The 14,690-nt window shown below is 28.2% G+C and overlaps 2 protein-coding genes and 1 long non-coding RNA gene across 22 annotated transcripts in view; 1 reads left to right on the top strand and 2 right to left on the bottom strand.

Moving 5' to 3' along the window:
- Window positions 1-14,690, top strand: part of LOC127072481 (uncharacterized) — a 54,688-nt gene that overhangs the window by 21,105 nt on the left and 18,893 nt on the right. For 4 of the 20 annotated variants that reach the window (XR_007785479.1, XR_007785474.1, XR_007785473.1 and 1 more), the window contains 3 exons: window positions 3,613-5,287; window positions 7,458-10,671; window positions 10,913-14,482. The exons of 1 other annotated variant lie outside the window; for it this stretch is intronic. This is a non-coding gene — a long non-coding RNA (uncharacterized LOC127072481). The remainder of the gene's footprint in view (window positions 1-3,612; window positions 5,288-7,457; window positions 10,672-10,912; window positions 14,483-14,690) is intronic. 15 more of the 20 variants (XR_007785492.1, XR_007785487.1, XR_007785481.1 and 12 more) reach the window with 10 other exon arrangements.
- On the bottom strand, window positions 1,360-7,585 carry LOC127072477 (RISC-loading complex subunit tarbp2-like). The gene is made up of 3 exons (XM_051012917.1): window positions 7,440-7,585; window positions 6,986-7,339; window positions 1,360-2,929 (listed from the first exon to the last, which is right to left on the bottom strand). The coding sequence occupies exons 2-3, from the start codon at window positions 7,337-7,339 to the stop codon at window positions 2,147-2,149; spliced, it is 1,137 nt and encodes a 378-aa protein (XP_050868874.1). The 5' UTR covers window positions 7,440-7,585; the 3' UTR covers window positions 1,360-2,146.
- On the bottom strand, window positions 5,517-12,690 carry LOC127072478 (RISC-loading complex subunit tarbp2-like). Its single transcript, XM_051012919.1, has 2 exons — window positions 12,337-12,690; window positions 5,517-6,793 (listed from the first exon to the last, which is right to left on the bottom strand). Exons 1-2 carry the CDS (start codon window positions 12,688-12,690, stop codon window positions 6,011-6,013), a joined length of 1,137 nt encoding a protein of 378 aa, XP_050868876.1. The 3' UTR covers window positions 5,517-6,010.

Raw genomic sequence — 14,690 nt, 5'->3', positions numbered from 1 at the left:
GTGCGTGTGTGTAAGCATATATATATATATATATATATATATACATACACATATATAATATATATACATATATAAACATATATACATGTATATATATTATATACCGCATTACATAGGACAAGATTCAACATCATGGGACAAAAGAACAAGACTTCTCGATGTTACTCGCTAAATATTTTCCATTTCATTTTTTTCCTCACTTATTGTCGTCCACTGATTGTTGGTTATTTTCGTTTGTCTTTAAATACTAGCGTATATATGAGTAAAATGTGCTGACGTAATAAGTCCCTTTAAAAGGCATACATGGAAGGAGAAATTCAGCAAGATGGTGGAAATACAATTACTATTGAACTTAGAAAATACGTGGAATTATGGGTATATTTAGGTCAATTTTCTTGAAATATTATATACACGAAAGCTTTCTTTATTCGAATTGATAATATTTCTGCTTGTAATACGTTATATAATACATGCTAAATTATTTTTAAAATTCGATCGGTTGAACAGAGGAGAGTATATAAATATGTACGCAGTCATAAATTTTCATTGTACGGTATAGATTATTTTTATTTATGTCAATTATTGTATAAACACAACCATAAGAAGTACAATATCATGTGGAATATTACGGGTAGACAACAATAATCGAATATAATTTCATCGTACATTAGTAATTTTGTAATATTTTTATATTATATGTTATCAAAAATAAAAAAAAATTATACAAAGATGAGAGGTCACTTTGATACATCGAACTGGGAACAATGCTTCCTTTTTTTTCGACGATTCCTCTTTTTTTTCCCCAAAGAAAAAAATTCAAATCCATATTAAATATTTTTTATATTATGCTTAGAAATTGAGAATTTTATTGTTTAAATATAAATTATGAAAACAATATAGCGTATGGATAATTTATCCAAGTTAACAAATGAAATGAATTTAGCAATAAATGTATCCAAAATTTTTCTATTACAAATCACTCTCAAGTGTAGTTGTCTTATACTGAACAGCATTATTTCACAATTCCTTTAACACTTATTTATAGATCATAAATAAAGCGGAAATTATCGCGTTTGAACGATTTTCATGAATAGCGTACCAGCCTGTATATTTTAAATCAAATCACAATAAATTAGCAGCGATTAAGACGTATATCTTCAAACTTTCATTCATAACTTAATATAATAAATAATTTTTTAACAAATAAATAAATAATAATGCAGAATAATGCAGAAATTAGAAGAAAAGCATTGACTGAAATACGAGTTAATTCATATATTCCCGGATAATAACTTATCAAACCAAAAATAACATGTTTCGCATAGGGAATTGTCTTTATACACGTAATACGATGACAAGTACTTTTACAGCCATTTTTATTTGCCTTTTGTTGTTACAATTTCGGTTCTTGTAAAACGTCAAGATTTTGTACTATATTTATACATTTACAGTTTCTTAGTTTACATATAACAAAGTCAAGGTAATAAAATATATTTATACGATTAAAATTTTACATTTTATATCAAATATCGAGACATAAAATATATTTGTACGTTTACAGTCTAACATTTTATATTGATCATTTATTTTTTATTTTCTTTTATAATAAATATTTCAAGTCTTAAATTCACTTTAATGGATTTTAAAAGTTTATAAAATATACTTATACGATTATAATTTCATAGATTATGTAAAGCCTCAAGGTATAAAATCTTTTTTAGGGTTACCATTACATTTGATTACTATTACGATTACGTTGCAATTACAACACGATTACGACATCAATCATGATTACGACTACGACTACGACTACGACTACGGTCACAACACAATCACCATCACGCGCACGACTACGACTACGCCTACCACACAACTACAACTACAATCAGGATAAAGCTCATGATTCTGACTCCGATTAAGATTAATATGAAGATTAAAATTCCGATTGCGACTACGACGACTACGATCACGATCACGATCACGTTCACGATCACGATCACGATTATTGTCACAATTATTACCACAATTACGAACACAATTACGATTGTATAAATTGTGATATCAACCTATATATATTATAATATCAAAAAGTAAATGTCAGAACGTAAAATTGTAAGAACTACTGTAAGAAATTAGACATTTATATTTACTCCAAGTATCTTATAATCGTGTCAAGAATATTAACTAGAGCTATTGCTCCTGCAACCAGCGAACTGTTATGTGCTCCAAATTGAATTATAGCTACAGGAGTACTTATTTTAAAAGCAGTTATCTTTAGCAATGGATTCTTGCTATGTATAATCTTTTTTTCCATGGATAATTTCATTTTCTCTTCAATATATATTAAAATCTCCTGTTCCAGAGAAGTTACTCTTACGATGTCATATTCCTCTATATCCATAAAACTTCTCTTAAAGCCTTTGACAGTATTCAATATTTCAAGTAATGTTTCCTCGCTATCATTACAAACAGTATTGTAAACGTACTGTTTGAAGAACAAATGACGATTTTGTAATTCACTAACATCCTTTGGAAGTATTGGTCCTAGGTTACTCTTGATATTTGCATCTAGAAATTTTTTCTTCTTACTTGCTTGAGATTCGGTTTCGTTTAGTTCAGAATTATGTAATTGTAAACTTAAGTCGTCAAGAACATCTTTGTCTATTCCAGACAAATCGTCACAGTGTTTAAAAGGATTAGAAGATCCAGATTCATCTTTGTTTGCAACTGACGGATGATTAGTATTTGTGAGACGTTCTAACATCTTTTTTGCTACTCTTTGTTTGACTTGCTTTTTTCTAGTTCCTGTTGCTTCTTCAGTTATTGACCCTACTGTACAGGACATAGTAAACACTTGTTCGTGTCCTAGGCCAGTTATATCCGTAATTTGATACTCTGCCTGCATTAATTTATTTTCCCCACAGTATTGCTAAAAAACCAGAAAACTTTCTTACGATCATATTATAAACAAAAAGTATTTACAAGAAATAGATAGTAAACTATAAAGAGAATGATGATGAAACTATATATATTCTATTATATATGTATTTATATATATATATATATATATATATATATATATATGTATATATATTCACAAAATTAAATAGAGAAAAAAATAATAATTTAAATGAGTCATACTTGCAAAGATCCAACATAATTTTTAAGGTCTTCATGCATTAATGTTGAATCTAGCAAAGCTTGTCTTGATGTAGAAGGGGAAGTATCAGGATAAATGTCGTTTGATGATGATAGTGGTTTGGTCTTGGAAATATCATTTGGGTCTTCCAATAATGTTAACATATTCTGAGCTGCTTTCTGCTTCGCGTCTTTTTTATTCAAAGCTTGTCCAGTTGCTGAGAACTCTTTATATTGTACTTTAAAAGTAAATACATTTATTTGCTTACCAGTTTGTGAAGAAAGCAATGTGTAAACTGGTAAGAAGCCCTCTTTCATTCCTAACTCTTGTAAAATCATTATTGCTGTTTTACCCATTTTACTGAATAAAAATAATTGAATGAGATGATATCGAAATTGAGAAATGTAACTTTATCTTGAACGTTTTAACATTTTTAAGAACTAATAAGAACTTACATTTTTTTTTCTTATAAGATGCAGTATACGCCCAGAACAAGAGAAGATGACTGATAAGTATTATACGCTGGGTATTGTGCTGATCACTTTTCACAAAGGGCCATAGATATGGTCTACCTGGGAAAAAAGTTAACAACCAGGAGAACTATCTACTGCGCATTGCTCAATCAATTTTTCAGATACCTATGTACATATGAAATAGAATATTATTATTATTATTTTATATGACATGAAAACATAATATTAATTAAAAAATATGTGTATATATATTTGTTTGTATATATATATGCATATATACATGTATATAAATTATATACCGTATTACATAGGACAAGATTCAACATCATGGAACAAAAGAACAAGACTTCTCTATGTTACTCAGTAAATATTTTCCATTTCCTTTATTTCCTCTCTTATTGTCGTCCACTGATTGTTGGTTATATTCGTTTGTCTTGAGATACTAGCGTCTATATGAGTAATGTGCTGACGCAATAAGGCCGTTTCATGGGCATACATGGAAGGAGAAGTTCAGCAAGATGGTGGAAATACAATTACTATTGAACTTAGAATATACGTGGAATTATGGGTATATTAAGGTTAATTTTCTTGAAATACTATATACACAAAAGCTTTGTTTATTCGAATTGATAATATTTCTGCTTGTAATACGTTATATAATTACATGCTAAATTATTTTTAAAATTCGATCGGTTGAACAGAGGAGAGTATATAAATATGTACGCAGTCATAAATTTTCATTGTACGGTATAGATTATTTTTATTTATGTCAATTATTGTATAAACACAACCATAAGAAGTACAATATCATGTGGAATATTACGGGTAGACAACAATAATCGAATATATTTTCATCGTACATTAGTTAATTTTGTAATATTTTATATTATATGTTATCAAAAATAAAAAAAAATTATACAAAGATGAGAGGTCACTTTGATAAATCGAACTGGGAACAATGCTTCCTTTTTTTTCGACGATTCCTCTTTTTTTTTCCCCAAAGAAAAAAATTCAAATCCATATTAAATATTTTTTATATTATGCTTAGAAATTGAGAATTTTATTGTTTAAATATAAATTATGAAAACAATATAGCGTATGGATAATTTATCCAAGTTAACAAATGAAATGAATTTAGCAATAAATGTATCCAAAATTTTTCTATTACAAATCACTCTCAAGTGTAGTTGTCTTATACTGAACAGCATTATTTCACAATTCCTTTAACACTTATTTATAGATCATAAATAAAGCGGAAATTATCGCGTTTGAACGATTTTCATGAATAGCGTACCAGCCTGTATATTTTAAATCAAATCACAATAAATTAGCAGCGATTAAGACGTATATCTTCAAACTTTCATTCATAACTTAATATAATAAATAATTTTTTAACAAATAAATAAATAATAATGCAGAATAATGCAGAAATTAGAAGAAAAGCATTGACTGAAATACGAGTTAATTCATATATTCCCGGATAATAACTTATCAAACCAAAAATAACATGTTTCGCATAGGGAATTGTCTTTATACACGTAATACGATGACAAGTACTTTTACAGCCATTTTTATTTGCCTTTTGTTGTTACAATTTCGGTTCTTGTAAAACGTCAAGATTTTGTACTATATTTATACATTTACAGTTTCTTAGTTTACATATAACAAAGTCAAGGTAATAAAATATATTTATACGATTAAAATTTTACATTTTATATCAAATATCGAGACATAAAATATATTTGTACGCTTACAGTCTAACATTTTATATTGATCATTTATTTTTTATTTTCTTTTATAATAAATATTTCAAGTCTTAAATTCACTTTAATGGATTTTAAAAGTTTATAAAATATACTTATACGATTATAATTTCATAGATTATGTAAAGCCTCAAGGTATAAAATCTTTTTTAGGGTAACTCAATTAAAATAATAACTAAATAAAAGTAACTTAAATAAAAGTAATTACAGATGATTACTATTACGATTACGTTGCAATTACAACAACGGTTACATCTATCATGATTACGACTACGACTACGACTTCGATCACATCACGATTAAAAGCACGAGCACTATTACGACTACAACTACAACTACAACTACAATCACGATCACGTCGACGATTCTGATTCCGATTAAGATTAAGATTAAGATTAAGATTAAGATTAAGATTAAGATTAAGATTAACATTAAGAGTCCGATTACGACTACGACTACGACTACGAATACGACTACGATCACGATCACGATTATTGTCACGATTGTTATCACAATTACGAACACAATTACGATTGTATAAATTGTGATATCGACATATATAAATTATAGTATCAAAAAGTAAATGTCACAACGTAGAATTGTAAGAACAACTGTAAGAAATGAGACATTTATATTTACTCCAAGAATGTTATAATAGTGTCAAGAATATTAGCTAGAGCTATTGCTCCTGCAACCAACGAATTGTTATGCGCTCCAATTTGAGTTATAGGTAAAGGAGCATTTATTCTAAAAACAGTTAACTGTAGCGATGGATCTTTGGAACCTATAATCTTTTTTTCTATGGATAATTTGATTTTCTCTTCAATATAAGTTAAAATCTCCTGTTCCAGAGAAGTTAAAGTTACGATGTCACATTTCTCTATATCTGTAAAATTTGTCTTAAAGCTCTTGACAGTATTAAATATTTCCATGAATTTTTCCTCGCTACGATTACAAACAGTATGGTAAACATACTGTTTGAAGAACGAATGATAATTTTGGAAATCAATAACTTCATTTCGAAGTATTTGTCCTCGGTAACTCTTGACGTTTGCATCTGGAAATTTTTTTTTCTTATTTGCTTGAGCTTCGGTTTCGTTTAGTTTACAATTTTCTACTTTTAAACTTAACTCGTCAAAAACATCATTGTCTATGTCAGACAACTCGTCACAGTCTTCAAAAGGATTATAAGATCCAAATTCATCTTTGTTTGCAATTGACGGATTATTAGTATTTGTGAGACGTTCTAATATCTTTTTTGATACTCTTTGTTTGACTTGCTTTTTTGTAGTTCCTGTTGCTTCTTCAGTTACTGACCCTACTGTACAGGACATAGTAAACAATTGTTCGTGTGCTAGGCCAGTTATGTCAGTAATTTGATACTCTGCCTGCGTTAATTTATTTTCTACACAGTATTTCTAAAAAACCAGAAAACTTTCTTATTATCATGTTATAGACAAAAAGTATTTACAAAAAATATATAGTAAACTGTAAAGAGAATGACGATGAAAGTATATATATTCTATTATATATGTATTTTTATATATATATATGTATACATATTCACAAAATTAAATAGAGAAAAAAATAATAATTTAAATGAGTCATACTTGCAGAGATCCAACATAATTTTTAAGGTCTTCATGCATTAATGTTGAATCTAGCAAAGCTTGTCTTGATGTAGAAGGGGAAGTATCAGGATAAATGTCGTTTGATGATGATAGTGGTTTGGTCTTGGAAATATCATTTGGGTCTTCCAATAATGTTAACATATTCTGAGCTGCTTTCTGCTTCGCGTCTTTTTTATTCAAAGCTTGTCCAGTTACTGAGAAATCTTTATATTTTACTTCATAAGTAAATATATTTATGTGCTTACCAGTTTCTGCACGAAGCAATGTGTAAACTGGTAAGAAGCCCTCTTTCATTCCTAACTCTTGTAAAACCATTATTGCCGTTTTACCCATCTTTACAGAATAAAAATAATTGAATAAGAAGCTATCGAAATTGAGAAATGTAACTTTATCTTGAACGTTTTAACATTTTTAAGAACTAATAAGAACTTACATTTTTTTTTCTTATAAGATGCAGTATACGCCCAGAACAAGAGAAGATGACTGATAAGTATTATACGTTGGGTATTGTGCTGATCACTTTTCACAAAGGGCCATAGATATGGTCTACCTTGGAAAAAAGTTAACAACCAGGAGAACTATCTACTGCGCATTGCTCAATCAATTTTTCAGATACCTATGTACATATGAAATAAAATATTATTATTATTATTTTATATTAAATGAAAACATAATATGAATTAAAAAATATCTGTGTATATATATATGTTTGTATATATATATATGCATATATACATGTATATAAATTATATACCGTATTACATAGGAGAAGATTCAACATCATGGGACAAAAGAACAAGACTTCTCGATGTTACCCCCTAAATATTTTCCATTTCATTTTTTTCCTCACTTATTGTCGCCCACTGATTGTTGGTTACATTCGCTTGGCTTTAGATACTAGCGTCTAGATGACTAATGTGCTGACGTAATAAGTCCCTTTAAAAGGCATACATGGAAGGAGAAATTCAGCAAGATGGTGGAAATACAGTTACTATTGAACTTAGAAAATACGTGGAATTATGGGTATATTTAGGTCAACTTTCTTGAAATATTATATACCCAAAAGCTTTCTTTATTCGAATTGATAATATTTCTGCTTGTAATACGTTATATAATTACATGCTAAATTATTTTTAAAATTCGATCGGTTGAACAGAGGAGAGTATACAAATATGTACGCAGTCAAAAATTTTCATTGTACGGTATAGATTATTTTTATTTATATCAATTATTGTATAAACACAACCATAAGAAGTACAATATCATGTGGAATATTACGGGTAGACAACAATAATAGAATATATATATTTTCATCACAACTTAGTTAATTTTGTAATATTTTATATTGTATGTTATCAAAAATAAAAAAAAAATTATACAAAGATGAGAGGTCACTTTGATAAATCGCGCTGGGAACATTGCTTCCTTTTTTTTTCGACGATTCCTCCTTTTTTTTTCCCCCAAAGAAAAAAATTCAAATAGATATTAAATATTTTTTATATTATGCTTAGAAATTGAGAATTTTATTGTTTAAATATAAATTATGAAAACAATATAGCGTATGGATAATCTATCCAAGTTAACAAATGAAATAATTATATATTTATACTATTACATAGTATATCAATATAATCAAACATTACATAAGTTTCTCATCCGACACAAAGTTTCTTTTAAAGTGTTGGCAAATTGTGTTGCGTCTGCTTTTGTACTGGATTTGAAGGGAGAGCAACGAAAGAGAATATCGTTCTCTCGAGGATTATAACAACAACCGTAACCTTCTGGTACAACCGGACCGTAACACATAAATGACGATGTTTTATGAGGTACCTGTTGATTAGAGAATTACATCAAAACTTGTATCCACAATTGTAAACATGTTTATTCGGAATAACTATGTTTATTTCTTACTTGACTCGTTGTTAAATCATAGTATGTACTTTTAATATATGCAACATCCTTATACAATTCTGGAAGACACATTGATTCGATAGAAGCTATCATTTTTAAACCAAATAAGTGCCTATCGACACCTTGTCCAAATGAAGGCTGAGCAGAAAAATAAATTTTATATCTTTAAATAATTTGTTAATAGAAGACTTCATTAAAGCATCGAGTAGTTTGAAATAATCTTTCACTAATCGATATATTCATCTGATATCTAATAATGACCTCGGTTGCAGTCGTTTTGTTCGTTTATGGCTGTAAACATCATCTCTTTTCATTGTTTTTCATCCGTACATCCATCTTTACTCATGGCTTTTGCAAATGACACAGATTCGGTGCTAGTCCATCTGATACATTCTGTCCTTGCATTTTTAAATCTTCTTAATCCAGCGCTTCCATAATGATTAGGTGAAAAGAAAATCATAATTATTCTTTTGCTTGTTGTGTAATTTTGCACATAATAAATATAATTTTACGCATAGTTAATGTGCGTGTAGTAATTATATGACATTACATGTATGACACTTAATTAGATAGTAATATAAACCTACCTATAATTCCAGGAGAAGTTGCTAAATTACTCCACAATTGTATTGTTTTATATGGAATCTGAAATAATTTAACATCTTCGTACAAAGTTAAATAAATAATGTCAGATGATCTGGAAAAAGAAAAATAGCTTTGGGTTTTACTCCAACTTCTGTCCCATGTTTGACTAGTCTATAGCCCTCTAGAAGAATCTGATCGTTCTTCTTTCGTTTCTTACGAGACTTTACATTTATCATTAAAGACCTAGAAAAAAGATATATTTGTATATCATTTTATTATTAAGATATTATGATATTGTATATTGTATACTGACCTAGTAATACTATCATTTTCTTTGAGTTTGATGATACGATTGCTCCATCCGTTTTTATTATTGATCTTATCACTTTCCTTATCTAAAAGAGTTTCTTCATTTGGAGAAACTTTTTTTTGTGATTTAATTTTTCTGACCATGATACTCTGTCGTTTTCTCTGTAATATCTTTGTATCAGTCACATTTTGATCATCAAACAACTCATTTTTATTCACTATTGCAATTGGTTTACGATGTTCCCATCTAGTATACTTACATTTTCTTTGTAGATCTGTTGTAGGTTTAGCAATAAATGTATCCAAAATTTTTCTATTACAAATCACTCTCAAGTGTAGTTGTCTTATACTGAACAGCATTATTTCACAATTCCTTTAACACTTATTTATAGGTTATAAATAAAGCGGAAATTATCGCGTTTGCACGATTTTCATGAATAGCGTCCCTTCCTGTATATTTCAAATCAATTGACAATAAATTGGCAGCGATTAAGACGTATATCTTCAAACTTTCATTCATAACTTTTTAATAAAATAAATAATTAATTTTTTAATGTAATAAATAAGTAATTTTTTAATAAACAAATAAATAATAATGCAGAGAATAATGCAGAAATTAGAAGAAAAGCATTGACTGAAATACGGGTAAATTCATATATTCCCGCCTAATAACTTTTCAAACCAAAAATAACATGTTTCGAATAGGGAATTTTCTTTATACACGTAACACGATGACAAGTACTTTTACAGCCATTTTTATTTGCCTTTTGTTGTTACAATTTCGGTTCTTGTAAAACGTCAAGATTTTGTACTATATTTATACATTTACAGTTTCTTAGTTTACATATAACAAAGTCAAGGTAATAAAATATATTTATACGATTAAAATTTTACATTTTATATCAAATATCGAGACATAAAATATATTTGTACGCTTACAGTCTAACATTTTATATTGATCATTTATTTTTTATTTTCTTTTATAATAAATATTTCAAGTCTTAAATTCACTTTAATGGATTTTAAAAGTTTATAAAATATACTTATACGATTATAATTTCATAGATTATGTAAAGCCTCAAGGTATAAAATCTTTTTTAGGGTTACCATTACATTTGATTACTATTACGATTACGTTGCAATTACAACACGATTACGACATCAATCATGATTACGACTACGACTACGACTACGACTACGGTCACAACACAATCACCATCACGCGCACGACTACGACTACGCCTACCACACAACTACAACTACAATCAGGATAAAGCTCATGATTCTGACTCCGATTAAGATTAATATGAAGATTAAAATTCCGATTGCGACTACGACGACTACGATCACGATCACGATCACGTTCACGATCACGATCACGATTATTGTCACAATTATTACCACAATTACGAACACAATTACGATTGTATAAATTGTGATATCAACCTATATATATTATAATATCAAAAAGTAAATGTCAGAACGTAAAATTGTAAGAACTACTGTAAGAAATTAGACATTTATATTTACTCCAAGTATCTTATAATCGTGTCAAGAATATTAACTAGAGCTATTGCTCCTGCAACCAGCGAACTGTTATGTGCTCCAAATTGAATTATAGCTACAGGAGTACTTATTTTAAAAGCAGTTATCTTTAGCAATGGATTCTTGCTATGTATAATCTTTTTTTCCATGGATAATTTCATTTTCTCTTCAATATATATTAAAATCTCCTGTTCCAGAGAAGTTACTCTTACGATGTCATATTCCTCTATATCCATAAAACTTCTCTTAAAGCCTTTGACAGTATTCAATATTTCAAGTAATGTTTCCTCGCTATCATTACAAACAGTATTGTAAACGTACTGTTTGAAGAACAAATGACGATTTTGTAATTCACTAACATCCTTTGGAAGTATTGGTCCTAGGTTACTCTTGATATTTGCATCTAGAAATTTTTTCTTCTTACTTGCTTGAGATTCGGTTTCGTTTAGTTCAGAATTATGTAATTGTAAACTTAAGTCGTCAAGAACATCTTTGTCTATTCCAGACAAATCGTCACAGTGTTTAAAAGGATTAGAAGATCCAGATTCATCTTTGTTTGCAACTGACGGATGATTAGTATTTGTGAGACGTTCTAACATCTTTTTTGCTACTCTTTGTTTGACTTGCTTTTTTCTAGTTCCTGTTGCTTCTTCAGTTATTGACCCTACTGTACAGGACATAGTAAACACTTGTTCGTGTCCTAGGCCAGTTATATCCGTAATTTGATACTCTGCCTGCATTAATTTATTTTCCCCACAGTATTGCTAAAAAACCAGAAAACTTTCTTACGATCATATTATAAACAAAAAGTATTTACAAGAAATAGATAGTAAACTATAAAGAGAATGATGATGAAACTATATATATTCTATTATATATATATATATATATATATATATATATATATATATATATATATATATGTATATATATTCACAAAATTAAATAGAGAAAAAAATAATAATTTAAATGAGTCATACTTGCAAAGATCCAACATAATTTTTAAGGTCTTCATGCATTAATGTTGAATCTAGCAAAGCTTGTCTTGATGTAGAAGGGGAAGTATCAGGATAAATGTCGTTTGATGATGATAGTGGTTTGGTCTTGGAAATATCATTTGGGTCTTCCAATAATGTTAACATATTCTGAGCTGCTTTCTGCTTCGCGTCTTTTTTATTCAAAGCTTGTCCAGTTGCTGAGAACTCTTTATATTGTACTTTAAAAGTAAATACATTTATTTGCTTACCAGTTTGTGAAGAAAGCAATGTGTAAACTGGTAAGAAGCCCTCTTTCATTCCTAACTCTTGTAAAATCATTATTGCTGTTTTACCCATTTTACTGAATAAAAATAATTGAATGAGATGATATCGAAATTGAGAAATGTAACTTTATCTTGAACGTTTTAACATTTTTAAGAACTAATAAGAACTTACATTTTTTTTTCTTATAAGATGCAGTATACGCCCAGAACAAGAGAAGATGACTGATAAGTATTATACGCTGGGTATTGTGCTGATCACTTTTCACAAAGGGCCATAGATATGGTCTACCTGGGAAAAAAGTTAACAACCAGGAGAACTATCTACTGCGCATTGCTCAATCAATTTTTCAGATACCTATGTACATATGAAATAGAATATTATTATTATTATTTTATATGACATGAAAACATAATATTAATTAAAAAATATGTGTATATATATTTGTTTGTATATATATATGCATATATACATGTATATAAATTATATACCGTATTACATAGGACAAGATTCAACATCATGGAACAAAAGAACAAGACTTCTCTATGTTACTCAGTAAATATTTTCCATTTCCTTTATTTCCTCTCTTATTGTCGTCCACTGATTGTTGGTTATATTCGTTTGTCTTGAGATACTAGCGTCTATATGAGTAATGTGCTGACGCAATAAGGCCGTTTCATGGGCATACATGGAAGGAGAAGTTCAGCAAGATGGTGGAAATACAATTACTATTGAACTTAGAATATACGTGGAATTATGGGTATATTAAGGTTAATTTTCTTGAAATACTATATACACAAAAGCTTTGTTTATTCGAATTGATAATATTTCTGCTTGTAATACGTTATATAATTACATGCTAAATTATTTTTAAAATTCGATCGGTTGAACAGAGGAGAGTATATAAATATGTACGCAGTCATAAATTTTCATTGTACGGTATAGATTATTTTTATTTATGTCAATTATTGTATAAACACAACCATAAGAAGTACAATATCATGTGGAATATTACGGGTAGACAACAATAATCGAATATATTTTCATCGTACATTAGTTAATTTTGTAATATTTTATATTATATGTTATCAAAAATAAAAAAAAATTATACAAAGATGAGAGGTCACTTTGATAAATCGAACTGGGAACAATGCTTCCTTTTTTTTCGACGATTCCTCTTTTTTTTTCCCCAAAGAAAAAAATTCAAATCCATATTAAATATTTTTTATATTATGCTTAGAAATTGAGAATTTTATTGTTTAAATATAAATTATGAAAACAATATAGCGTATGGATAATTTATCCAAGTTAACAAATGAAATGAATTTAGCAATAAATGTATCCAAAATTTTTCTATTACAAATCACTCTCAAGTGTAGTTGTCTTATACTGAACAGCATTATTTCACAATTCCTTTAACACTTATTTATAGATCATAAATAAAGCGGAAATTATCGCGTTTGAACGATTTTCATGAATAGCGTACCAGCCTGTATATTTTAAATCAAATCACAATAAATTAGCAGCGATTAAGACGTATATCTTCAAACTTTCATTCATAACTTAATATAATAAATAATTTTTTAACAAATAAATAAATAATAATGCAGAATAATGCAGAAATTAGAAGAAAAGCATTGACTGAAATACGAGTTAATTCATATATTCCCGGATAATAACTTATCAAACCAAAAATAACATGTTTCGCATAGGGAATTGTCTTTATACACGTAATACGATGACAAGTACTTTTACAGCCATTTTTATTTGCCTTTTGTTGTTACAATTTCGGTTCTTGTAAAACGTCAAGATTTTGTACTATATTTATACATTTACAGTTTCTTAGTTTACATATAACAAAGTCAAGGTAATAAAATATATTTATACGATTAAAATTTTACATTTTATATCAAATATCGAGACATAAAATATATTTGTACGCTTACAGTCTAACATTTTATATTGATCATTTATTTTTTATTTTCTTTTATAATAAATATTTCAAGTCTTAAATTCACTTTAATGGATTTTAAAAGTTTATAAAATATACTTATACGATTATAATTTCATAGATT

This window comes from Vespula vulgaris, unplaced genomic scaffold (assembly GCF_905475345.1).
Source record: "Vespula vulgaris unplaced genomic scaffold, iyVesVulg1.1, whole genome shotgun sequence".
Lineage (NCBI taxonomy): Eukaryota > Metazoa > Arthropoda > Insecta > Hymenoptera > Vespidae > Vespula > Vespula vulgaris.
This window is presented reverse-complemented; position numbering and strand designations above follow the sequence as displayed.